The 25,394-nt window shown below is 51.3% G+C and overlaps 11 protein-coding genes across 11 annotated transcripts; 6 read left to right on the forward strand and 5 right to left on the reverse strand.

Moving 5' to 3' along the window:
• Positions 1-637: 637 nt before the first annotated feature.
• On the reverse strand, positions 638-3,504 carry An08g10530 (uncharacterized protein; the record flags this gene model as incomplete). The annotated part of the gene is made up of 7 exons (XM_001393120.3): positions 638-898; positions 961-2,306; positions 2,365-2,963; positions 3,066-3,085; positions 3,175-3,252; positions 3,349-3,366; positions 3,493-3,504. 7 exons carry the CDS (start codon positions 3,502-3,504, stop codon positions 638-640), a joined length of 2,334 nt encoding a protein of 777 aa, XP_001393157.3.
• Positions 3,505-3,969: 465 nt separating this feature from the next.
• An08g10540 (uncharacterized protein) lies at positions 3,970-5,388 on the forward strand (the record flags this gene model as incomplete). The annotated part of the gene is made up of 5 exons (XM_059749373.1): positions 3,970-4,022; positions 4,341-4,413; positions 4,470-4,898; positions 5,012-5,178; positions 5,268-5,388. 5 exons carry the CDS (start codon positions 3,970-3,972, stop codon positions 5,386-5,388), a joined length of 843 nt encoding a protein of 280 aa, XP_059604162.1.
• A 598-nt stretch (positions 5,389-5,986) lies between these two features.
• On the reverse strand, positions 5,987-6,977 carry An08g10550 (uncharacterized protein; the record flags this gene model as incomplete). The annotated part of the gene is made up of 3 exons (XM_001393122.3): positions 5,987-6,326; positions 6,410-6,749; positions 6,806-6,977. 3 exons carry the CDS (start codon positions 6,975-6,977, stop codon positions 5,987-5,989), a joined length of 852 nt encoding a protein of 283 aa, XP_001393159.3.
• A 306-nt stretch (positions 6,978-7,283) lies between these two features.
• Positions 7,284-10,370, forward strand: An08g10560 (uncharacterized protein; the record flags this gene model as incomplete). The annotated part of the gene is made up of 5 exons (XM_059749374.1): positions 7,284-7,396; positions 7,792-8,464; positions 8,520-8,603; positions 8,654-8,777; positions 8,824-10,370. The coding sequence occupies 5 exons, from the start codon at positions 7,284-7,286 to the stop codon at positions 10,368-10,370; spliced, it is 2,541 nt and encodes an 846-aa protein (XP_059604163.1).
• Positions 10,371-11,100: 730 nt separating this feature from the next.
• On the forward strand, positions 11,101-14,755 carry An08g10570 (uncharacterized protein; the record flags this gene model as incomplete). Its single annotated transcript, XM_059749375.1, has 12 exons — positions 11,101-11,168; positions 11,245-11,407; positions 11,467-11,637; positions 11,697-12,384; positions 12,438-12,647; positions 12,768-13,222; positions 13,276-13,380; positions 13,433-13,551; positions 13,653-13,691; positions 13,770-14,447; positions 14,507-14,510; positions 14,729-14,755. 12 exons carry the CDS (start codon positions 11,101-11,103, stop codon positions 14,753-14,755), a joined length of 2,727 nt encoding a protein of 908 aa, XP_059604164.1.
• A 675-nt stretch (positions 14,756-15,430) lies between these two features.
• Positions 15,431-15,841, reverse strand: An08g10580 (hypothetical protein; the record flags this gene model as incomplete). The annotated part of the gene is made up of 2 exons (XM_059749376.1): positions 15,431-15,671; positions 15,747-15,841. 2 exons carry the CDS (start codon positions 15,839-15,841, stop codon positions 15,431-15,433), a joined length of 336 nt encoding a protein of 111 aa, XP_059604165.1.
• Positions 15,842-15,869: 28 nt separating this feature from the next.
• On the forward strand, positions 15,870-17,682 carry An08g10590 (hypothetical protein; the record flags this gene model as incomplete). The annotated part of the gene is made up of 9 exons (XM_059749377.1): positions 15,870-15,887; positions 15,960-16,052; positions 16,185-16,250; positions 16,334-16,411; positions 16,469-16,529; positions 16,568-16,699; positions 16,760-16,809; positions 17,322-17,477; positions 17,584-17,682. 9 exons carry the CDS (start codon positions 15,870-15,872, stop codon positions 17,680-17,682), a joined length of 753 nt encoding a protein of 250 aa, XP_059604166.1.
• Positions 17,683-17,865: 183 nt separating this feature from the next.
• An08g10600 (uncharacterized protein) lies at positions 17,866-20,387 on the reverse strand (the record flags this gene model as incomplete). Its single annotated transcript, XM_059749378.1, has 6 exons — positions 17,866-18,240; positions 18,304-19,350; positions 19,403-19,671; positions 19,721-19,835; positions 19,889-19,948; positions 20,010-20,387. 6 exons carry the CDS (start codon positions 20,385-20,387, stop codon positions 17,866-17,868), a joined length of 2,244 nt encoding a protein of 747 aa, XP_059604167.1.
• A 1,064-nt stretch (positions 20,388-21,451) lies between these two features.
• On the forward strand, positions 21,452-23,191 carry An08g10610 (uncharacterized protein; the record flags this gene model as incomplete). Its single annotated transcript, XM_059749379.1, has 7 exons — positions 21,452-21,659; positions 21,903-22,033; positions 22,284-22,402; positions 22,454-22,673; positions 22,724-23,029; positions 23,091-23,111; positions 23,159-23,191. 7 exons carry the CDS (start codon positions 21,452-21,454, stop codon positions 23,189-23,191), a joined length of 1,038 nt encoding a protein of 345 aa, XP_059604168.1.
• A 461-nt stretch (positions 23,192-23,652) lies between these two features.
• On the forward strand, positions 23,653-24,058 carry An08g10620 (hypothetical protein; the record flags this gene model as incomplete). Its single annotated transcript, XM_059749380.1, has 2 exons — positions 23,653-23,989; positions 24,051-24,058. The coding sequence occupies 2 exons, from the start codon at positions 23,653-23,655 to the stop codon at positions 24,056-24,058; spliced, it is 345 nt and encodes a 114-aa protein (XP_059604169.1).
• A 276-nt stretch (positions 24,059-24,334) lies between these two features.
• On the reverse strand, positions 24,335-25,105 carry An08g10630 (hypothetical protein; the record flags this gene model as incomplete). The annotated part of the gene is made up of 2 exons (XM_059749381.1): positions 24,335-24,785; positions 24,999-25,105. 2 exons carry the CDS (start codon positions 25,103-25,105, stop codon positions 24,335-24,337), a joined length of 558 nt encoding a protein of 185 aa, XP_059604170.1.
• Between the last annotated feature and the right edge of the window lie 289 nt (positions 25,106-25,394).

Genomic DNA, 25,394 nt, shown 5'->3' on the forward strand with positions numbered 1-25,394 from the left:
ATGATGGACCGGCTATACTATCAGGGTCACGTTCCGAGGCGGGGTGAACAGCCGTGTAGGCCTCGGTAGAGATTAGAACTTAGTTATGTCAGCACTAAAAAAGTCGGGCCTATTTGCAGCAAGTCGCAAAATCGGGCAAATGGTAACATCAGGAAGTCCGAATACGCCATTGAGGGGGTAGTGACCGTTCTGCTCACCGGCAATGCTACGAGGAACGGTTATAACGTCTACGGGCATGATCCAGATTGGAACAGAAGGAAATGTGGTATGCACGCAATCCCTAACATACAGTGTATGATATAAAACAAAACAAAGATATATCCATGTAGTCCACCGGAAAATCGCAGGGGTACAAAAGAAAACAGGCCCAGGCGGCAACAGAAACAATTCGTTAAATTTTTCGAAAAACGACGCCGGATATTCCCATCATAGAGGTACCATAGGCAGCCGCTTTCGCGTCCAATGCACTTGTTTGGCATCAGAGCAGACTGCCATGGTGCGAGGGTAGGATAACCAAACCCCGCAAGCAGATCTTTCAGGTATCATATCTTTTCGCAACAAATAAAAAAACAGCGATCATAATATACAGACGAGCCTATGAGGCCCATGTCATGCATGTTGGCAATCGCCATTTGATTTAGTTGCCAGCCTTGCGGGCCATGGTGTTGAGGGCGGAACCATCGCGGAACCACTCAATCTGGGACTCGTTGAAGGTGTGGCTGAGCTTGATGTCGAAGGAGGCACCGTCCTTGGGGTGGACACGCAGAGTGACGGGCTTGCCAACCTCGAGCTCAGTGCAGAGGAGGTCGACCTTGTCCTCGGGCTTGATCTTGTCGTAGTCGGCGGGGTCGGAGAAGGTAAGAGGAAGCATACCCTGCTTCTTCAGGTTGGTCTCGTGCTAAAGGATGACGTTAGTTCGCGTTCAGAGTGTTATGGTAGTCAAGACTGGAGAGAACTTACAATACGAGCGAAGGAGCGGGTGATGATGGCAAGACCACCAAGGTGGCGGGGCTCCAGAGCAGCGTGCTCACGGGAAGAACCCTCACCGTAGTTCCAGTCACCGATGACAACCCACTTGACGCCACGGGCCTTGTAGTCACGGGCAGTAGCGGGGACGGCATCGTACTCGCCGGTGAAGGCGTTCTTGACCTTGTTGGCCTCACCGTTCTCGGCGTTGATGGCACCAATCAGCATGTTGTTGGAGATGTTGTCAAGGTGACCACGGTACTTCAACCACGGGCCAGCCATGGAGATGTGGTCGGTGGTGGTCTTGCCCTGGCACTTGATCAGGATAGGGATGCCAGTGGCATCCTTGCCATCCCACTTCTCGAAACCAGCAAGGATCTGGAGACGGTCACTGGTGGGAGCGACAGCGACGTTGACGCCCTCGCGGTTGGTGGGAGGAGCCTGGTAGGTGTCACGGCCGGGGTCGTAGCCCTGAGCAGGGAGACCCTCGCCGGAGGGGGGCTTGAGCATGAACTCCTTGCCGTCCTTGTCCTTCAGCTTGTCGGTGAGAGGGTTGAACTTGAGGGTACCGGCAACAGTCATGGCGACGACCAGGTCGGGAGAGGCGACGAAAGCGTGGGTGGCGGGGTTGGCATCGTTACGACCGGTGAAGTTACGGTTGTAGGAGGAGATGATAGAGTTGGCCTCACCCTTCTTGACGTCCTTACGATCCCACTGTCCAATGCAAGGACCGCAGGCGTTGGCAAGGATAACACCACCGTACTCCTCAAGGGTCTTGAGCTGACCATCGCGCTCAATGGTAGCACGGATCTGCTCGGAACCGGGGGTGACGGTGAAGAGGGACTTGGACTTCAGACCGTGGTCAAGGGCGTCCTGAGCAATGGAGGCAGCGCGGGACATGTCCTCGTAGGAGGAGTTGGTGCAAGAGCCGATAAGACCAACCTTGAGCTCCTCGGGCCACTTGTTGGCCTCAACGGCCTCCTTGAACTTGGAGATGGGGGTGGCCAAGTCAGGAGTGAAGGGACCGTTGACATGGGGCTCGAGCTCGGACAGGTTGATCTCAATCAGCTGGTCGTACTCAGCACCCTCATCCTCGCGGAGCTCCTTGGCGTACTCGCGGGAGAAGTTACCAATGTGCTGACGCTTGGTGGCCTTCAGGTAATCGTACATGCGGTCGTTGAAGGGGAACATGGAGGTGGTGGCACCAATCTCAGCACCCATATTACAGATGGTGGCCATACCAGTGCAGGACAGGGAGTTGACACCAGGTCCGTGGTACTCGATGATAGCGCCAGTACCACCCTTGACGGTGAGGAGACCAGCAACCTTGAGGATGATATCTAGATTTCACTGTTAACGCTCGTCCAATCTTGTAAGACACGTAAGAAGTCAACTTACCCTTAGGAGTAGTCCAGCCGGACATCTGACCGGTGAGCTTAACACCGATGACCTTGGGGGCCTTCAGCTCCCAAGGGAGACCAGCCATAACGTCGACGGCATCAGCACCACCAACACCGATGGCAGCAGTGGCGAGACCACCAGCGTTAGGGGTGTGAGAGTCGGTACCGATCATGAGACCACCGGGGAAAGCGTAGTTCTCCAGAACGATCTGGTGGATGATACCGGAACCGGGCTTCCAGAAACCGATGTTGTACTTGGCAGTAGCAGAGGCAAGGAAGTCGTAGACTTCCTTGTTGATGTCGTTGGCACGAGCAAGATCCTTGTCACCACCGACCTGGGCCTCAATCAAGTGGTCACAGTGGACGGTAGTGGGAGTAGCGACGGAGGGCATGCCAGCGGACATGAACTGGAGGATAGCCATCTGGGCAGTGGCATCCTGGCAAGCGACACGGTCGGGGCGCAGCTTGAGGTAGGAGCTGCCACGCTCGATCTCCTGTCCGTGGGGGTCGTCAAGGTGAGAGTACAGAACCTTCTCGGCGTATGTGAGAGGACGGCTCAGACGACGACGAACGATGTCGAGGTTCTCGGACATCTTCCTATAGAAGTGGTAGACATGTTAGCTAACAGCTCATTGACCTGACAAGGCGCGATTGAGAGATCGCGCCGATTTTTCCGGAGAATCAAGAGTGCTATCATACTTGTAGTTGATGTAGTTACCCTGCACAATTATTGTTAGCGGATCATATTCCCTAATCTGGCGCCCGCACTACCCGAAGCCAGCCGAGACGTAATGGAAAGTTCACTCACCTTCTCCAGGTTGGACATCTCGACCTTCTTGTCGAGGGGAGAGTCGGTGACGGTGGCCATACCCCGAGCCCCGAGCATCTGCACATATGATTAGTCTTTCTGTTCATCGAATCATCGCACTTCCGCTGTAATCTGGTGATGCGAGCTTGGACTGGATTGCGGGTAAACGCTTACAAGGCGGGACTTAGGGGCCTAAGGAGCAGGTCTGGTTAGTTTCCATTGAGCTACAAAGACGTCCAGCTGGAAGCATTTCATTCCTGGACAGAATGCCATGACTTCTTCGCCAGACGGGGGACAACGTGTCTGGAGTGGACTTACCAGCGCACCCATGCGCGCAAGCCTTGTGGTAATCATGGTGGAAGCTCTCTATGCGAGGTGGGCAGGGCCGCAACACATTCAAGGAGAGCCAATCCAAACAACAGCAAAAGCTAGCTTCGACGGGAGGAAGCAGCAAAAGATGGAGTGGAGTGGGAAAAGAAGAGGAAAGGAAAGGGATAAAGGAAGAAAGGGAAAATGGAGTAGATAAAAAGGAAGCTTGAGTGGGAAAGAATTCTTGTTTCCACCACCGAGAGCGATTTACTGAACCGGAGAAGAGGACCCGTAACCGCTCCTGACAGTACCGACCTTTACGCAAGCGTTGCATGCGACCGGAGAGAAGGAAGGTGGCTGGATCATCCGTGGGACCCCTTTCTTACTGTATTGATACGGGTACACCTGTAATTTCCGTTTGACCTGCAGACCTCGCTCCCTCCTTTCTGACCACTCCGTAAATGAAAAAAATAAGAAGGACCCATAATGGCTCTACCCGGTCAACGTAAGGTTGCTTTTGGATTCGAAAAGGCCTCACTGTCAGTGGTTTCGATCCTTTCAGCTGACCCTCAAAAAGCATAGTTTGATCTACTGGGTATTATTATCTCCCCCATGCACTCTCCCCCATGAATTCCCACGAACTAGTGTCTTACCTAGGTAAAACCTAACTTCACTACCGTTGTGTTCATACCTTGTAATTCCGACCAGCCTGTGCGGCGGCGTGCACAGGGCATGTGAGGCACATAGTCCAATCATGTGCCCTGGATTACATCCATTCATCCTGGGGTCATCATCGACGTCACTGACTATTAGTACTACATCCTAGCTTAATGCTTCAACAAGACTTGCAAACACAGATTTAAAAGAATAATTGAAGCCTCTACATCAATGAATTTGAAGTTTTATGACAGATTCTACGCGCCCAACCTTGTAAGTAATGCTAGACCGCTTGACTGGGTTGGGTTGCTTAGGAGACATGGTGGCAGTTAGCGTATTATTTCACCTGGATCGCAACTGGACGATGCTTTCCGGAGCAACGTGCCGGAACATGGCAACGTCATAAATTACGAGACACCGGGGAAATGGCCGTACGGAAGCGACCAAAAGCGCTGACAGAGCCGAGTCAGAGCCGAGGCCTACCGATGGGAATCCCGCGGCCCGCCGCCAAGACCCATCCGATTTCGACCAATAATGAGCAACATGTTTCAGGAAATTCTTCTTTCGCACACAAAGGCGGAAATTTTGGTGATAAGCGACCCGCTCTTGCACCGCCTAAACTCTTAGTTTCATTCCGGATATCGGTGGTAAAACACTTTGCGACGCTCACTAGCAAATCCATCAGGCAGTTCTGTTTTTGGGCCGCAGTCTATCAAAATGGGAGCTGTCAGGAAAATCAAGACGAAGCGCAGGACCAGGTATGTAGGCTAATATCTTCAACGATGAACATGATGATGGCCCTAGGTAGAAGGGTTGCGTAAAGCTGAATAGACGCTAATGATCCGATACAATCGACAGAGACTATGATCAGGTCCGAGCTGATATCGCATCCGCGAGACACCTCGAGCTGTACAAAGCTACGAAAGACGAGGAGGACCTTCCCGGCCTAGGAAAGCATTACTGCGTCGAGTGCTCCAAATGGTTTGAGAGCGAGCATAACAAGGTCGCCCATACGAAGGGCAAGAACCACAAGAGAAGGTGTGTGGCCAACATATCTACGGTGTCGCTGCTGCGGGCGCAAGTACTTTTCTGGGCGCATAAATGCTAACCTATGCGCTCGTTGTTAGACTCCGCATCTTGCGCGAAGAGGCACACACACAGAAGGCTGCTGAGGCTGCTGTCGGCTTGGGTACAGACAATGGTGTGAGATCGCAAGAGACCACCGAGATGGTCATTATGGAGGATTAGGTTCTCGCCATGAAGTGAAATTTGCCTATCGCAGTGCTCTCTCGACTGTCACTGCGATGCAGGATGGCTCCAAGAGCATCAGCTTGAGCTCTGTTGGCAACATATCTACTCTCAACGGGCTTGAAAATTTTTTCGCGCATCTACGCCTTTTTGCCGTCGTTGTTTCACGGACGATATTACTGGCTGCATGTTGACGAAAGAATCACCCAATCAGCGATGGGCCAAAATCGCTGGATAACACGTGAAACCACATGCGCCGAAAACCGCCAGTGGGGGTGGAAAGTTCCCGGATACGCCGGTTTCGTTCTGCGGTAAAACCATCAAAACTGCCGTTTCTCGGAAGCCCCATATAGCTTGGCCCCACTTTATCAGACACGGCTCCTTTAGGATGAAATTAATTTACGAGCTGCAATAATACAGCACTTCAATATTGAGATGCGCGTGTCCTTGCGGAGTACTCCGTAGTTTGTAGATGCTTGGGCATTGTTGCATTGTTGCATTGTACGTTTATGGATTTTGTAAATACTTCATCAGCCACTCGTATGCCGCCCACTTGGAATGGATCGTTAGCAATGCGGTACAACATTTCAGGCCCAGATTAACATACCTGAACAGCATTGACTATGAAGGCCCTCACACTACAAACTCCTAGGCCACGATAGAAGGCTTTGAGTCCTTCATTGAGATAAGCTTCTTTGGCAATTTGAATGGAGCTTGCGGTGTATGGCTTGGCTGAGGGCTGCACCAAGGGGCGATGTTCTGGGGACAATTCAATCGTCCTCGCCTGCAGTCTTGTCTTGAGCACATCTAATGGGAAGACAGATGCCCAGGTAACAATTCCAGCAATACCACCGCATAATAAGACTTTCGTAGCAGTCATGGTCGCATCATCGTCATTAGAGGCAGTAAGCCGCTTGCAGTACTCGTAAGACCAAAAGCTGCAGAGAAGAATGTATGTCAATACTCCGTGAAGAGCCGCAATGAAATAGCGGGGGACGATCCGGGGGAGGGATTCACATACTAAAACCCATAGCCAATTGCATCTCTAGCACAAGTGACCCCTCCTCCGTAATAAAGGCCCGTCCAGCCGCGTGTTCGGACAATGTCTTTTGCAACTGTCCATGACGACACCCCGGGCCGTGAGTCAAGCTGGGCCCTACATTTGATGAACTCCGTCGGAGATGACACAGTCCAGCTGGCCACCCCACCTGCAGCACCGGCAAGCCAGATCTTGCTTAAGGGGATACCTTGTGGGTTTGTAGAGTCAATGATTGAACTATCCAAGAACTTCAAGGATCGGTTATAAGCCACAAAGAGTAGTGCATTGAGGGCCCCATATCCGAGTATTGGTGCAGCGGCGCCTGGTGAAATGGTTAATACTAGACGCGTAATTTACATGATCGGAAGATTTGCAAACCTCGAACAAGAGAAGTAGCGCTATCAAAGCGACTCAGTTGCTGGGGTGTGGTTGAGGCGGCGACATCTGGAGTACTTCCTGCCTGCAACCGCACTTTGATGACATCGAGGGGATTGCCGATGATGATTCCAATGGCACCGCTAAGGTAGCCAGCCCAGAAGTCGGAAGACATGGGCCGAGGGGCCAGTGCTGAATGAACGATTTAGCAGCAAATGGTGATAATGAGCATTGTAGGAACAACCTGGTTACTATCATTCGACGGACTGAGGTTCCATTGACTAAACGGTCCCACCTCAAGAAGGCGAACCGGACGCTATACTGAAAGAGGTATACGTCTCTCATGCAGCCTTACTGCATAATAGTACCGGTACTAAGTTCATGACAAGACTACATATATATATTGTGCAGATCAATGCAGGATTTGGTGTAAATGCTGCCTTGTCTGGATAACAACACCAGAAGTGGCCGAAGTAGTATTATGTCCTCCTACAAGCCCTTTTTACTTTTATTGAACCACTATCCCTTCGACAAATATCTGAAGGCCGCATTTCCTCCACCTGCGTCATTCAAGTGGCGCTTCCTCACCCGGATGTTGTGTTCAAGACCAATGGCACGTACACATGCAAAACACGGGATATTTTATCATCTGAAGAATACTTGAGCACTGGCCCTACTCAAACAAGACGTTTAAGAATCTGGTCCAAAATTCAATTTGCATGGCGATATACCTCCTCTATGAGCCGGGTAACGTATACTATTGCCATGTGATATCACGTGACAGCGTGATACTTTGGTGTTGCCAACAGATGCGGGCGACGCGCTAGGCAGTGGCAAACACGCGTCGAGTTCGGCCAGCCATTATTGACAACCACAACCGCCGACTAATACGATCAGAGCCAGCCACGAGTATTTGATAGAAAAGTGCTAATGTGAGATCTATTATGACTTTCTTGAGGTTACCTTGCACTCTAAGCTTACGCATTCAGGTACCGGCCACGGCCCGTCGTGAACCAAGATGGTGCAGACACACCGTCCAAGCCGCTGCAGGCCAGCTCCACGAACAGCGTCGACCGTCTATCGAAACCCTTCAAATGTCCAGGCATAGCCACGGCTACACGAACATCAGACAAGCCAGCGAGGAAGCGTAGGAAGGTGAACTATGCAGGGGCCGATGGCACGGTGGACGACGACAGCGTCAAGCCATATACCAACGAGGATCGCTTAGCGCTCGCAACAAGAGATGCGAACAGGTTCCCTAGCTTCAAGGTCAAGGACAAAGAGATGACGTTCAAGCAAAGATTCAAAATTCCTCTGATCAATAAGTCGTCTGACGCCTATAATAGCTCTAGACCAGCGCCCACGCTTGGTATGAGGCAAGGCGCTACATTTGTTGTGAAACCATTGCATGATCCGAGCGGGGAGTTTGCTATAGTGCTATATGACCCAACGGTCGATGACGTTAACGAGCCAGAAGTGAAGGAAGGGGCCACGGCCGATACAGAAGAGCAGAAGCCAAAGTTGGATGAGCCATTGGTACATAAGAGTTTGGCAGATATTCTTGGGCTCAAGAAGAAGACTGAAGGGCGACCGAAAGTTCCGGTTGTTATAGATCCACGGCTGGCGAAAGTGCTACGACCTCACCAGGTTGAGGGTGTCAAGGTTAGCATTTGCTCCGCACAAGCTCTGTTGCAATGTACTAATGCGTCGACAAAAGTTCCTTTACCGTTGTACAACTGGCATGGTTGACAAGAATGCGAATGGTTGCATCATGGCAGATGGGATGGGTCTGGGCAAGACGGTAAGCTGAACGGCCTGTGGCACGAAACAAAAGACTAATGGCGCTGGTAGCTTCAATGTATCTCATTGATGTGGACGCTCCTCAAGCAATCTCCAGAAGCGGGAGTAACAACCATACAAAAGTGCATTATCGCTTGTCCGTCAAGTTTGGTCGGAAACTGGGCCAATGAACTAGGTGAGTTGACTTGGCTATTCGATGACACAACTGCTAACAGTTGCAGTGAAATGGTTGGGCAAGGACGCCATCACACCTTTTGCGGTCGACGGTAAAGCCTCGAAGACAGAGCTCATCAGTCAGATGAAACAATGGGCCATTGCTTCGGGACGGGCTATTGTCAGACCAGTACTCATCATATCGTATGAAACACTCCGGTTATATGTTGACACACTGAGGGACAGTCCTATCGGCCTACTTCTTTGTGACGAAGGTCATCGATTGAAGAACAAGGAGAGTTTGACATGGACAGCGCTCAACGGCCTGAATGTACAGCGTCGGGTGATCTTGTCCGGCACTCCCATTCAGAACGACCTTTCAGAATACTTTGCTCTTCTCCATTTTGCTAACCCTAATTTACTGGGGTCGCAGAACGAGTTCCGGAAAAGGTTCGAATTGCCCATTCTCAGAGGAAGAGATGCCGCAGGAACAGAAGAAGACCTCAAGAAGGGTGATGAGCGTCTTGCCGAACTCTCCGGGATTGTAAACAAGTTTATCATACGACGCACGAACGATATTCTGTCAAAGTACTTGCCAGTCAAGTACGAACATGTTGTTTTCTGCAACATGTCCGCCTTTCAGCTGGGCTTATATAAGCATTTCATTCAGAGTCCTGAAATCAAAAGCTTACTTCGAGGCAAGGGAAGTCAACCACTGAAAGCAATCGGTCTTTTGAAAAAGCTTTGCAACCATCCGGACCTTCTTAATCTCTCTAATGACCTGCCGGGTTGCGAGTACACCTTCCCAGAGGACTATGTCCCGCCGGAAGCAAGAGGGCGTGATCGAGATATCAAATCTTGGTATTCAGGGAAGATGATGGTCTTGGATCGAATGCTAGCTCGTATTCGCCAGGATACTAATGACAAAATTGTTTTGATTAGCAATTACACCCAGACCCTCGACCTTTTCGAGAAGCTGTGCAGAACCCGGGGGTACGGCTCCTTGCGACTGGACGGAACCATGACTGTTGGGAAACGACAGAAGCTGGTCGATAAGTTCAATAATCCCGATGGGGAAGAGTTTGTGTTCCTGCTGAGCAGTAAGGCTGGTGGCTGCGGCCTGAATTTAATAGGTGCAAACCGCCTTGTTCTTTTTGACCCCGATTGGAATCCAGCGGCCGATCAGCAGGCTCTGGCGCGGGTGTGGCGTGATGGCCAGAAGAAAGACTGCTTCGTCTACCGTTTCATCGCGACTGGATCAATTGAGGAGAAGATCTTTCAGCGTCAGTCTCATAAACAGTCACTTTCTTCGTGTGTCGTGGATTCGGCCGAGGATGTCGAACGACACTTCTCGCTGGAATCCCTCCGAGAGCTCTTTCAATTCAAACCGGAAACGCGGAGCGATACACATGACACGTTCAAATGCAAGCGATGCCGACCGGATGGAACACAATACATTAAGGCGCCAGCCATGTTGTACGGTGACACGAGTACTTGGAATCATTTTGTTAATGACGGAGAGCAGGGAGCTCTCAGCAAGATCCAGGACTTGCTGATACGCCAAGAGACTGGAGAGCGTGATGTCTCTGCCGTTTTTCAGTATATCAGCCATTGATGGTAGCTTACCTGTTGAACGTCTTCATGACCTGTATTTCTTTGGAGCGTCCTTGACTTTTTGTGCAATCTACTTGCTTTGGAAAGCGTTATCCAGAATATGTGTATGTTGTTGCTGAGCGTTTGTATAAACATGAACTAGAAGACATGATACAGTGGCGTTCTAGACCTCACCACGTCAATAACGATGGTTTTGTATTCCATAAAAATCACTATATAATAGCATTGCATGAAGGGAAATCTCTTCCTTTGTAGAATGACAGCATGATCTGCGGTGCAAGGGGGCATGGCATTCAGTTACATTCAGTTACACTATAGGGATGAACAATGCAAAACGGTCGGGCGGAAAGCCGACAAAGCGTTCGTTTCGCTGCTGACACTACGTCACTTCGCATCCGCTAAGACAGCCATCCACGTTTGCCAACGCATCTTGTTGTGAGTCCTCCCCACCTTGACAGCCCAGCAACCGCCTAGCGACGAGGCTAGAGCATCTGATGGGTGTTTTCTGATCAGAAAGAGCCTGCATCTGTTTTGTTTACCCTGAAACACTTACCATTAATAGCCGATGGCTCGGGAATAGCTACAGGTCTTTGCGAACACGAGAGAGTCGAGACCGTCGTCTCACCGCCCAGCCTAGCCAGACATCGCCTTCACGCCATGAAAACCACTTATCTACATCAACAACCCCGGAGCTTGTGACTCAGTCGTCAATATCCATGTTTGTTTGAGAGATGGATCACTCAATTCAGCGCTCGCTGAATGATAAGCTCTACGACCGAAGGAAACAGGGGGCCTTGGAGTATGCATTATCGATAAGGGGACATATGTCAGACAATAATGTGGCGGGTGGCTAACGCACATGGGATTATTACCAGGCTCGAGAAGGTCGTCCGCGATGCTGCTTTCAGGGGTGAACACGAGGAGATTCAAAAGATCGTCGACCAACTCTGCCATGACTACGCCTATGCGGTACACCAACCTCACGCGAGAAACGGCGGTTTAATCGGACTTGCTGCGGCTTCCATAGCATTAGGATCCGTGAGTTGCACCAGGATAAACTGAATGGGTTTCGCAGGGGCTGAGTTCAAAGTTGCTAGGAAGGGGTTGCTCCTTATCTTAAGGAAATCGTGCCGCCGGTGCTTGCTTGCTTTTCCGACCAAGATGCGCGAGTCCGGTATTATGCCTGCGAGAGCATGTACAACATTGCAAAAGTTGCGAAAGGGGAGGTACTACTCTTCTTCAATGATATATTCGATGCATTGAGTAAGGTAAGGGGGTTTCCTCCTATGTCCCTGCTATTCTGGCCCAACAGCTTACACACCGCCAGCTAGCTTCCGATTCGGAGCTTTCGGTCAAAAACGGTGCAGAACTTCTCGATAGGCTCGTCAAAGATATTGTATCGGAATCCGCAGCCTCCCACATCTCCGTCCTACAGCTTAGTGAAAAGGAAGCGACAGATCCTGAGGGCTTGGACGATGCTGAACTTCCTACCGCCTTTTCGCTCCCCAAGTTCATACCTTTGCTCAAAGAGCGAATCCACGTCATCAGCGCATTTACTCGCACGTTCCTGGTATCATGGCTGACTCTGCTGGATACAATTCCCGATCTGGAGTTGATATCGTATTTGCCGGAATTCCTAGGAGGCTTGATAAAGTTTTTGGGTGATCCGAACAGAGATGTCAACGTCGCCACCCAAGCGCTTCTCGATAGGTTCCTGTCGGAAATCAAGAGAATTGCGCGACTGAAGAAGGGGATCGAAGAAAGTCGGAAAGGTCAAGGCAGCGATATCAGACAGTCAGCTACCAGCGATAGTATGAGCGTTGCGACGACTACCGATCAGACTGTAGCTGTCGAGTCTGAAGTGACTGACAACGCCATAGAAGACTCTGAGGCAGGGTCAGTTACCGATGAAGAAGCCTTGCACGTGGATGGGGACTGGATTCCCGGACAAGATGTTCAGATTGACTATGCCAAGATATTAGACATCCTCGTTGGTTTCGTTGATACATCGTTCGGTAAGCAAAGCATGATGCTCAGCTGCGATGGATCGATACTAATTAGTCACTAGTCGAGGAAATGCAGCTGACTGCGCTGCGCTGGATCGACAACTTCTTCGAGATCAGCCCAGAAGACATTCTCCCTTTCGTACCTCGTCTCCTCACTCAAGTGCTCCCAGCAATGTCCAGTGGCTCGGATCAAGTGCGGCAGGCCGCCAACCGGGTCAACACGTCTTTGATGGAGTATATTGTCACACTGTCCGAAGATATACTAGACGAAAGTCGGCAAATGGTCTTGAAAAATAACAGCAAAGAAAATACGGAGCGAAGGTCGTCTACGCCAGTTAGCAAGCCTCCCGAGACGCCTTCGAGCGAATCCAAGAAGCAATTGTCTCAGCCAGAGGCATCGGTCGAGCCAACCCCTCGAAGCAGCATTTCAACACCATTACCACCCGCCGATCTCGATTATGCTGCTGCCGTGAACTCCCTTACCCTACAGTTCCTGAACGAAAACGAAGCCACCAGAGTAGCTGCGCTTTCTTGGCTTATCATGTTGCACCGGAAGGCGCCCAAGAAGGTAATAGCATTTAATGATGGCACCTTTCCTGCTCTTCTGAAGACACTGTCCGATCCGGCCGAAGCCGTCGTCACCAAAGATCTCCAGCTTCTGTCTCAGATTTCCAGAAACAGCGAGGACAGTTACTTCAAGTCTTTCATGGTGAATCTCCTGCAGCTGTTCTCTACGGACAGACACCTGCTCGAGGTACGGGGAAACCTAATTATCCGACAACTGTGCATGAATCTTAGTCCAGAGCGCATTTACCGAACGCTGGCAGATTGTCTCGAGAAGGAAGAGGTGAGACCCACAACTACTCCGTCTATCAAATGTAGCAACTCACACCACGAAAGGATATCGAGTTCGCTAGTATCATGGTTCAGAATCTAAACAACAACCTGATAACCGCCCCTGAACTGTCGGAATTGCGAAAGCGCTTGCGGAATTTGGATGCCAAGGTAAGGACTCATCTACAGTCTGAGTAGCAGCGGAAGCTGACGACATCTACAGGATGGACAGATGTTCTTTGTAGCGCTGTTCCGGTCGTGGTGCCACAATGCCGTCTCTACTTTCTCCCTCTGTCTACTCGCGCAAGCTTACGAGCAGGCGTACAACCTTCTCCAAGTTTTGTAAGCATCCTCCACCCTTCCCAGCTAACCCAGCATCACACCACTAATCTATCACAATAGTGCCGAGCTCGAAATGACAGTGAACATGTTAATCCAAATAGACAAGCTAGTCCAACTCCTAGAATCACCCGTCTTCACATGTGAGTCCATCCCCCATCACTCACTAAACCACGCATCAACTAACCCTACCCGACCAACCCTCAGACCTACGCCTCCAGCTCCTTGAACCAGAACGATACCCGTACCTCTACAAATGCCTCTACGGCGTCCTCATGCTCCTCCCGCAGAGCTCCGCCTTCGCAGCGCTCAAAAACCGCCTCAACAGCGTCAGCAGCATTGGCCTCATCCACACCGGGCCTCGACAGTAAGTCCATTTCCCCCACACCCATATCTACCACCCCACCACACCCAACTAACACTCCAACCCAAAGAACCACCCTATCATCCTCAACCTCTACCTCCTCGACATCCACCTACGACCGCTCCACCAACAGCCGGCTCAAACGCGACGACCCGCCAATCCGATGGGTCGAACTCCTGGACAAGTTCAAAACCGTTCAAGAGAAAGCCCGCCGCTCTCAACGCGCCTCCCAGCGTCCCTTCGACGCAGACGGGCCCTCGTCCTCCAGCAATAACAACAACAATAACGCAGGCGACCAGGTTCGCGGCGGCGGCGGTAGCACCAGAGACCGTGTCTCGGCATTACCTGACACGCCGCGCGGAATAGTCGGAGGGAATACCGGCGGTGGGGGAAATGAAGGTGGTAGTGGTCGGGGGACGAACGAAGGGGGTGCGGGCAAATCGTCGCCGGGGGGCATTCTGGGCGGTGCGCATAGACATAAATCTAGCTTGTCGAATCTGGGGAGATTGGGGATTGGCGGGAGAAAGTCGAAGAGGTGAGTTGATTATTATGATTATAGTATAGTATAGTATAGTATACTGCTGGTGGTGGTAGATTGGTGTGTTATGGATCGCGTTATAGCGTGTCATTCATACATTGCTAGAAATGAGAATGGGGTTCAGTATCTATTATCTTCTTGAGGTGTGATGATGGTATCATGAAATGAGATACGAACGAATGAAAATACTAAGGTATATATACATGGGTCATGGTGTTAGTAGTGGTGTTGCTACTTCCCTGATCTACGTAATCTAAGGGATTACACTAAGGTGGTAGAGTAGAGGGGCCGATGCAAGGCTATAGATCTGCGTATTGATCTGGACGATTGTCCTATTATATCCAAGCATCTCAGGATTTAAGCAACTACTTGGGTGGGGGCCACGCTGGTGATCGTCGTATCTCTTGATTGGAATATAAAAGCCTATGTACAGTAAGGCGCATGGCCTCAAATCGGCGAAAAAGGGTGTGAAGAAATGATACACCAACAAGTCAAGTCAAGAACGACTCGCTAATGGGCTTGAGGGGTATGTGAAGTGCAAAAAATGGCAGCACAAAGCTCTATCTCGCCAACTCTAGAACAGAGCGGAAAGGATCCAGAAGGATTGTAGCAAAAAGAAGTGCTTGTAGCCAAAAAGCAAACAGGCATAAATCGCGTCAATAAGATGATGCCAGATAACTCCAAGATAGTTTCGGGAAGAAAGTATTCGATGGCCCTTGGACCAACGGCCCGAGACGCGCGTTGATGGTACGGCAGGCAGTAGTCAATTTGACAAGCAATTGCGCAGATGAGAGCAAACCAAACCAAACGGCTGATCGAATATGCAACGCTAGCTTTTTCAAATGTCGCGGCTGAAGCCAATGGCCAAAACGGAGTACCGAAGGAGGGAAGTAGAGAAAGATAACATGAACTTTTTGCGTTCACTTTCTTCACCCATGAATGAAAAACAAGGATAGGTCGTCGCATCCTCGACATGGACATTATGAGGAGGATTGGTAGTCGAGCAAAACGAAAAGACAGCGCTTGAAGAATGACGAAAAAGGTGCATCACCGCCAGCGCGAGTCGCCAGACGATCCCCACGTAGAGGCCTTCCAGTAGCTGCCTGTCGAGTGCTTGGAGACGGTCCCTGACGAGGAGTTGGATCCGCTGACGTAGACGTATTCCCCGTCGACGTAGGGAACCCCTGAAAAGGTGCTGCGGTGTTTGCGACGAGCATAGCGCTGCTCTAGCCGGTAGAGCTCGATTTCTGTAAGAAATGGATGGTTAGCACATGAATTGTCCGTTGACACAATAACCGTGATGCTCGAGGATAAGGTGTGGTGGTAACGGGAAGGAAATTCCTAGGCGCTGGGGACAACATACTTGCTTGCAACTTTTCGATGAAACCCATTGTGTATGTATGTAGCGCCTTCCAATATATGGCCTTAAATTCTCTTGTGCAACCAAATCCAAACCGGATCGAATAATGAGCCCAGAGAGTTTCTGGGAGTGTATATGCGGGATTCGAGGATGATGATCTCCCAGAATTGTTGACTGGGGGAGAGTGCGAAGGTGAAGCGATAGCAATTGCTGAGATAACGGTTCGGAAGGGTGGGAGAAAGGTAACACGGCGGACACGAGAGGGGCAGGTTGGCGTAGATAAAAAAGAAAAAGGAGGGAACACCGATCTGGGGAGGGAAGAAAGACCCGATTTGCGAAGAGGAACGACGACGGGCTAGTGGACGTTGCAGCAGATGGTGGGAAAAGAAAGTGTTCACACCAAGACAGATAGTGCTCCGAAGCTAAGCAATAGTCAAGAAGTCAATGATAAATAAGGCGCCGATAGTGATTTAGTGGTACCCTTGGTGGGATGGCTGGTAGGAATTGATTTATAAAGAGAGAGGCTTGTGGAGAAGGAATGCAGCCGACTACGCAGGGAAGACAAGCCACCGGGGGTTACGGGGCCAATGAAGAATGCAAGGTGAAGGAGTAGAAGATAGAAGAGGAACAAAGAAAAGGTTTAAAAAAGAGAGACGAGGTGGAGGAGAAGCAGCAGAAGAAGAAGAAGGAAGAGGAGATAATGGAGAACGATGACGATAGTTGGATAGATTAGTGTAGTGTAGTGTTTGTTCCGTAGGGAAAACAACGAAACGGAAAGAACGACTGACTGGAACTGGGGGAATAATTGGGGAGGAAGGAGCCGAACACAACGTGTGGTGGGAAAGAGAAGACACGATGGACGGATGTGGACTTGCTGCACCGACCACCAGTCAGGAAGGCGCAACGTGGTTTGGGGGAGGGGCGTCCCTTCCTGTCTGGGCCTAGCCAGGGGAGTCCAGCCAATCATCAGCTGTGACTAAGTATGCCCACCACCGTCAGGTACGAAATCAAATACACTAAGGAAATACTAGACCACGAACTAGACGTCCGTCACCACCACACAGACCAGACCAGACTCTTCAATACCCCTGACTATCTTTCTCAAGAAGAGACATTCAACGGCAGAGAAGCAGGAATTGCTCAATTGACTTTTCAATCAAAGATAGTCATCGACCAATCTAACCGACACTATCGTCTATGATCTCCCGCTATTGGCGAGTCTTTCCATCTTCCATCCAGAACTTCTCTCTCTCTTCTTCTTCTCTTCTTCCTTCCTCAAACTTAAACCCTCCCCACTTCCGCCCGGAGATTTGTTTCCTTCTCTTACCCCCTAACGCACGGTTAACTTATTAGACTCACCCTCAGGCAGATAGATAAAACCACGGATGGAATCGTGCTCCTACTTGGCCCCCAGCCTTCCAATAGTGAACATTAATGTTCCTTTGCCCATTCACTATGACATCTTAAATCAATCAGCACTCTCTCCCTCTCATCCCTGGTTCTTCGAAAAGGGACCCTGCGTACCAGATCGGATCCTTGACTGGGTCGAAAAGGGTACAACCGAGACGGGGAAGACGCTAAGGCCAGTTTCAAATGTGCCGGTGGTTCCGTCTAAATGGCCTGGCCGTGCCTTGCCCTGCCTTGCGTGCTTTTCTTCCATGGCTCCAGTTATTTTTATTGGAACCGCCCGCTTGCCTTCCTTCGGTTCCGTTCCCCTCGTGGCAACTCGGTAGACTAGTCCGTCGTTTAGATTGCGTGTGGGATGATTGGGAGGGTGGTCCTCTCCCACATTCCACAGATTGGTGCACGTACACGACTAACACGACAGCCACAGAGCAGGGGCGTTACGTAAGTTGGTGGACAACTGACTAGTAACATAGATGGTTATTGTGTAGATATCTACTTAAGATAGTTCCCATTTGTATCATTCACTCAAAAGAAAGTCTAAAGCGCCAAGAGATATAGAACAAGAGAAAGAAAGAAAGGAAGAGAATCACGCAATTCCCTTCCATTGGGTGCTTGCTTGCTGCTTATCGTCGTGCCTCGCGCCCCATACTAGTTACGAGTGATAGTGCTACTCTCCTCTTCCTCTGCAACTGTCGGTTCGCTGTCCAGGTCCTGTGCGAGGGACATTTCCTGGGCTGTGGCGCAGGATTTAGTTAGCTTTCTTTGCTCACCAATCCCTTCCGGGACTCCGTCGGCGGGTCTCTTACCGTTCCACAGCTCGGCGTAGATGCCATTCTGCTCCAGCAGGTCGCGATGCGATCCCTTCTCCGCTACGTGCCCCTCCTTCAATACGAGGATCTGGTCGCAGTCGTATATCGTGCGCAGTCGGTGCGCCACGAACACGCTCGTGCGTCGCTTTTCCTTTAGGATGCTGTTGATGTTCTGCAGTAGCGCTTGTTCCGTGTAGGTGTCCAGAGCTGAGGTCTACCCGTTCAGAATTAGTACACTTAGCCGCCTGCCATCCTGAAAGAATAACGTTAGACTTACCGCTTCGTCGAAGAACAGGAGCTCCGGATCCTTCAGGATCAGTCGAGAAATGGCCAGTCGCTGCTTCTCGCCTCCAGAGATCATCATGCCTCGCTCACCAACGGCGGTCTCGTACCCGTCGGGCAGCTTCTGGATCAGCTCGTGGATGTGTGCGCGCTGCGCCGCCTGGTACACTTCTTCATCCGTCGCTTCGATCCGGCCGTAGCGGATGTTGTGCGCGATCGTGTCATTGAATAACGGGGTATCTTGGGGCACAACACCAATAGCCTTGCGGAGACTTTCCAGGGTCACATCGCGTATATCCTGACCATCAACCAGGATCCGTCCCTCCTGAACATCGTAGTAGCGGAACAGCAGTCTCAGGATTGTCGACTTGCCGCAACCGCTGGGTCCAACGATAGCGAACTTCTGACCGGCAGGAATCGTAAAGCTAGCGTTTTTGAGAATGGGTCGGTCGGGGTGGTAGCCAAAAGTGACGTTCTCGAATCGGATCTCGCCGCCCTGCTTCAACTGGAGTGGCTTGGCATCCGGTCGCTCGGTGATGTTCACGTTGACTTTCTGCAGGTTGAAGAGGGTCTCCATATCCAGCAAAGACTGGCGGAGCTCACGGTACACCGAACCCAAAAAGTTGAGCGGGACCGAGAGCTGGAAGACGAGCTGGTTGACCATGACCAGGTCACCTACAGTCAGACTGCCGCTAGCCACCCCGTTGGCCGCGAGATACATCATACCTGCCAGGGCACTCGAGAAGATCATGTTCTGGCCAGAGTTGAGGAAAGCCAGCGACGTTGTGACCTTGATAGAAGCGTCCTCGTAGGCCTTCAGGGCCTTATCGTAGCGTGCAACTTCAAATTTCTCATTGTTGAAATACTTAACCGCCTCATAGTTGATCAGAGAGTCGACAGCAACGGTGGCACCACGGTTGTCTGCAGCATTTGCCTGTTTGCGGAATTTGGTTCGCCAGGCGGTGGTCATGATCGTGAAAGTAGAATAGGTCACCATGGTTGCGGCTGTGATCGCCGCAAATTGGACACCATATTGGTAGGTCTATCACAGTCAGTAATGCCATATCTAAACAGATGTGCAGCTCATGCCGTACCAGAATACCGCAGACAAGAGAGATCTCCAAGGCAGTTGGCACTACGTGAAAGACCATGGAAGTCAATAAGAAACTGATGCCCTTGGTTCCACGGTCAATTGCACGCGTCAAACCACCGGTCTGTCGAGAGAGATGGAAGTTGAGATCGAGCTGGAGCAGGTGCTGGAATACATTCCCCGCGACTTTGCGGATCGCCTTCTGCGCAACACTGGCGAACACAGCATTGCGCAGTTCTTGGAACAGTGTAGCGCCAATCCTAGTAACACCGTCTGATATTCATTGTTAGAAACAGTCTTCCTGCATGCGGGGATCTCTTACAGGCAATAATCATCGAGCCTGCGACTGTGTAAGCGGTTCCACCAAAGGTCGCAAAGTCGACGTTCATGGAATCAACGATATTCTTGAAATAGAAGGGTACTTCGACGTTCAAGATCTAGTTGTATGGTAAGTACTGACGTAGCATACCCAGTATGTAGCGCAGCTCACCTTTCCTCCAACCAGCAACGAGAGAGCAGTGCCGACACGAAGCTTCGTTCCCCAGTCACCCTATACCGCTTTCCATTAGCACCCTATGTCCCAACCGTTCCAGGACGCCACAGATCCTCACCTTTGGCCAGAGATACTTTGCCATTTCCTTCATTATCGCCCAGTCTGCCTTCCTCTGCTCCTTTCTCCCCACGGTAGCTTCGCTGAGTAGGTCTTTCTTCGGGGTCGCGGTAGCATTTTGGGTACCCGGCGGACTCTGCGCGACATGGGCAGCGCTGGGTCGAGTAGTTGAGGGATCTTTAGGGTCCGGTGTCTGCGACTTCGATGGAGGGTTTGGAGGGGTCTGGCTCCTCAGTGGGCTTCTAGTAGTTGAAAACGATCTCAGCTGAAAGCCGTAGGAAGCAGATGCCCATGACGTTGGGCGCGGAACGGCCGAAGTGTGGTGTAGAAAGCGTCCCGAGGCACGCCAGCAAGGCGTGCGGGCCGCCCTGGGCAGCATTGTGGTCGGTAGATGCTCTTCACAGCAACCGAAGGTATGCAAGGACCGTCTTTATAGCCAATGGAGCATTGCGGTGGTGGTGAGGCCTTGCGCGAATTTCCGCCTCGTGATGGGGACCGCCGGGTTCGGAGGAAAACGTCGGCGGCGGCGGGGGATAAAGTATGGGGGCGTGAGATAGAAAAGTACTGAGGACCGCGGTGGATCAGGTCAATGTTTATCCACGACGCCCTGTATGGTGGGTCATTGAATGGATGTCCAGAAGGAACAGGGCGAAATAAGTAGAGGTGATTCAACGAGGGAGGCTGCAGCGATAGCACCAGGAAAGGCAGTTCTGTCGCAATCGCCGATTCCGAGTATCTCCAGGTCTCCGGTAAATTACGTTACTCTCGGTACGCATGCGGCAGTTTAACATCAAACTGTCTTTCTTATGTTTACTCACATCTCTCCATGAGTCTACGTGAACATAGTCGTCTGTTTGTTCTGTCGACTCCTGCTTGTGCACTTGCTGCGTAGCTTGAAGGAATTCGCTATTAGTTTGAGAGAATGTGACGTCGTGAAGGTAATGTGCCGATATTGATTTGATACATGGTCAACACGCATGTCCACCTTCATCGCTACTTTCAGAGATTGAAGAGAAATGTTTTATGTAGTAGAGGCCAGCGTATAACAGCTAGTCCAATAGTTCTCTGTAGTAATACGGAGGATTCTTAGAGGTCTCTAATATATTCAAGGGTAGACACGTGAGATAGGTATGACATCAGTGCAACACAGTCTGTGTCCCCCAACAACCACCGGATGTGAGAAATTTAGCACAGCTTCGACCATCTGAGCAATCTTCAGGACAAGATATATCCAGTAATAGTGACCATAACACCCTCACCGCAGAGGAAAAGTGGACGAAGAGCTTCAATATCGACAAGCTCGCAGTGCCAAGCCGCAACAGCGCTTTTCCCGATCTGGAACCGTGAATCCGGACGAGAAGAAGAATTACCGCGGAGGACGAGCAGTTGCATTCCCACCCCAGCTTCTCTCCATCTGCACTTCGTTCGGCAGAACCCTCCATAATGGCATTGGCTCAACCTTGGAGGAGTGCCGCGAGGACTTTGTCCTGGACTCGAGTCGTCCCTCCCCGGGCGCGACAAGGGGCATTGCTGCGCCGCGGATGGCAGACCAGATGCGTCCAGATTCGCGCGGCGCCTGCGGAGGAGCCAGCTACCGTCAATGGCGACCATCTTCCCATCTCCAGCACTCCTAGCTCTGCTGAGTCTGCTGGTAAGTCTTGAGGCTGTATCCGAACCCGCCCTTAAACCCGAGCAGACCGCGCTAACAGCCGCAATTCTTAACTAGATGCACGATTCGATGTCATCGGCGCGCCATACTCTCTACTATCGGTTTCGCTCTCCGCTTCGCAGAATCTCTATACTCGTCGGGGTACCTTGGTTGGACTGAGTGGGAAGGCAGACAATGTATGCGCATGTTGTTGTGGTTAATGCTCTACCCTGTACGCTGCTCTAGGGTTAACAACTTTGGCATCAACACAGGTGGTTTCTACATTGAGCGTTCTAGAACCCTTCCGGAGGGCTGTCGTCGGCGTGCCATTCCTTTACCAGAAGGTTAGGCTGGTCTCCCCAGGATTTGAGCAAATGGTATGGTCATTGACACTTAAACGCTAGGTATCCTCGGCAAGTCCAGTAACCGCGCTGGTTTCCGTTCGTTCTCCGAATACGTCCTTTGCTGTCGTTCACTTGAATGGCTCCGTGGATTGGATGGTAGCCCAGAAACGGGCATTGCTTGCCTGGACGGGTCGCTCGCTCTCTATCCGCCCAACTATAAACACAAGTCTGGTTCGTTGATCCTCAATAGTTCTAGTGTCTACAACTAGACTAACCTGCACAGAGCCTTGCCCACTGGGGTAGCTCCGAGGTCACAGGGCGGGGTTTGTTAGCGTTGGTCGGTAACGGTCAACTATACTCCGTGGAGCTCAAGGCTGGAGAGCAATACATCGTTCACCCGAGGTGAGCATGCCATGTTCTCTTGACTGACCTGCCTTTACTGAAGTCATGTAGCAACGTCGTGGCCTACATCATGTCGTCCAACCCCCCACGCCCCTATCGCTTCAAGTCTACGACCCTGAGGTTCCAGGTCCCGGGTCTCAAGAGCCTCCCGGCCTTTATCCAGAATTCCAAGTTCATTCAGAACATGTCGGAATCGAGTACTTGGAAGTCGACAATGAGAATTATGCACACGATCCGTACGTGGTCTCGGAAGACCATCTGGGGAGATCGGGTATGTCGCACACACTTAAGACCGTCAAGTCCGCTGCTAACCCTATATAGCTGTTTCTGCAATTTGATGGACCCTCGACCATTCTTTTACAGACCCGCGGTCCTCGTATCAATGAGGTTCTGACCTCACATGAAGTTAACGAAATCGCCAGTGCCCCTAGAGGCTTGACCATTGGCCCGGCAAAGCCTACTGAGGGAAAGCACCAGCCAGCAGACGAATATGTGAAGGCTGCTGAAGAAGCTGTTAATGCTGGACCAGGACCGCACAGAACTGTGGACGAATTGACCAATGAGCTCAAGGGCACGGAGCAGAGCATTGCAACCCTAACGAAGGAGGGCAAGGTCATTATTGAGAAGGTAGGACAGAAAAACTAAGCTGAAACAGTATCATTCTGTTGCTGCTGCTTCTCATGCATAGATCATAGCGCCCGGCATCCAGGTATCTTTCCATTTATTTTGTTTCATTGCAGGCTCAATGTACTATAGACAATAGCTTGTGTCCGACCACACCCCACGTGAATGTTTTTTCTTTTCTCCTTTCTTCATTATCATCTTCTATTGTTCGTGATGTTGAGCAAATCGAAGCAAAATTTCCGCCTTGCATTGTCTTAGACTACCTAGCCAACAGGCATCCACGTATAAACCGGTTGACATGTGGTGGGGAAATTCCATGAATGAAGGGCTCTCGCAAGGGGCCGCCAGTGTCTCACAGCAAAAACGTTCCTTGAGTCTCACGCCAAGGACCTCCCTGGCGGAATGTTGACAGGAAACACACCGCTGGTCGACTCTTTTTTACTTGTGGGGGGTCCGGGGTCGGGGCCTGTTATCTAACGTCTTCGAGGCTCAGATCGATTCCATCAGATTTCCGCACGCCTCTGACCCCAAACCCCTCAGTTCGTTCTGGTAGAACTTTCTAACTCGCAGCCGCGGAAAGCAGATATCCTTGTGACAGAAGCCAGCCCTATCTTTCTTCAGAAACCATGACGCAACAGCCAAACGAGGCCATTCCAGCCAGCGATGTCGTGGAAGATGATACTAAAGAGCCCTTCCAACTGCCCGTTTCTGCTTCGGATACTAGTGACGATGTAGAGGCGAATAGCAGCGAGGAGCAGTGCGACACACAGTGTACTACGCCCGGAGAAAAGGGCGGAGAGAATTCAAATTCAAATGCAGGTCATGCTTCGGAGAAATCCAGCGCTATCGTCCAAGACCAGCCAGAATCGACACCTGAGGGACCTCCAGATGGCGGAACGGCAGCCTGGCTGACGGTTGTTGGAGGATTTTGCAGCATGTTCGTCAGTTTTGGCTGGACTAATTGTGAGTACTTGATGTTAGACTTTGTCGTGATATCGCAATATACACCTGCTGGAAGTCTCAGATGATTAAGGTGCTGTTGCTAACATTAAATCCAGGCATGGGGATATTCATCGATTACTACCAGACTCACCAACTGAGCGACATGTCCACCAGCTCCATAACATGGGTCACATCCCTAATGACATTCATGATGTTCTTCGGGGTCAGTCTCCTCTCTCCAGCCCTAACGGAACTCCCAGCCACCATCACCACCATCATCACTCCTCAACAACACACACTAACATCATCCAACAGGGGCCCTTCGTCGGCATCCTCTTCGACAACTTCGGCCCCCGCTACATCATCCTAGCCGGCACTATCCTCCACGTCCTTGGCATAATGATGACCTCCATTTCCACCGAATACTACCAATTCCTCCTGGCCCAAGGCATCTGCAGCCCCATTGGTACCAGCGCGCTCTTCCACGCCAGCATCAACTCCATCAGCACCTGGTTCCGCCGTCGCCGCGCCCTTGCCCTGGGCATCGCCACCGCCGGCGCCAGTCTCGGCGGCGTCATCCTCCCCATCATGCTCACTCGACTCTTCCACCTCCTCAACTTCGGCTGGGCCATGCGTATCTGCGGCTTCCTGATCCTCTTCCTCCTTGTCATCACCAACTTCACCATGACTTCTCGTCTCGTCCACACCAGAAAACAATACCATCTCCGCGATTTTGTCCGCCCCCTGCGCGAACTCCCCTTCATCCTCACCACCGCCGGAACCTTTTGCTTCTTCTGGGGCATGTTCCTCCCGTTTTCTTTCATTCCCTCACAGGCTCAGCGCCACGGCATGTCTAATACCATGGCTTCGTACCTGATTCCTGTTCTCAACGCAGCTAGGTAAGCCCACTAACCCAACCGATCCCAATCCTACCCTTTCCTCCCCCCACCCAGGATAACCCACTAACACCCCCTCCCACTCCGGGGAGGACTGGAATCGCAGTATCCCAGGCCGCATAATCCCCCCTTACCTCGCGGACGTCTTCGGACGCTTCAACCTAATGATCCTCACGACGCTAGCATCTGGGATCCTCGTTCTCGCGCTCTGGCTTCCTTCTACCGGCAACGCCCCTGCCATCGTCTTCAGCGCCCTGTATGGCTTCACCTCCGGCACGGTGGTGAGTCTTGCCCCTGCGCTGGTGGCTCAGATCTCTGAGATCAGGGAGATCGGTGTGCGCAGCGGAACGTATTTCTGTATTGTTTCGTTTGCGGCGCTCACGGGGACGCCGATTGCGGGGGCCTTGTTGCCGGATCCCCTTGGGGGAAGTTATACGAAGCTTTTTATATTTTGTGCGGTGGTCATGTTCTCGGGGGCGGGGTTTTATTGTGCTGCGAAGGGGAGGATTGGGGGGTGGAGGGGGTGGTGG

Source organism: Aspergillus niger, assembly GCF_000002855.4.
Source record: "Aspergillus niger supercontig An08".
Taxonomy (NCBI): domain Eukaryota; kingdom Fungi; phylum Ascomycota; class Eurotiomycetes; order Eurotiales; family Aspergillaceae; genus Aspergillus; species Aspergillus niger.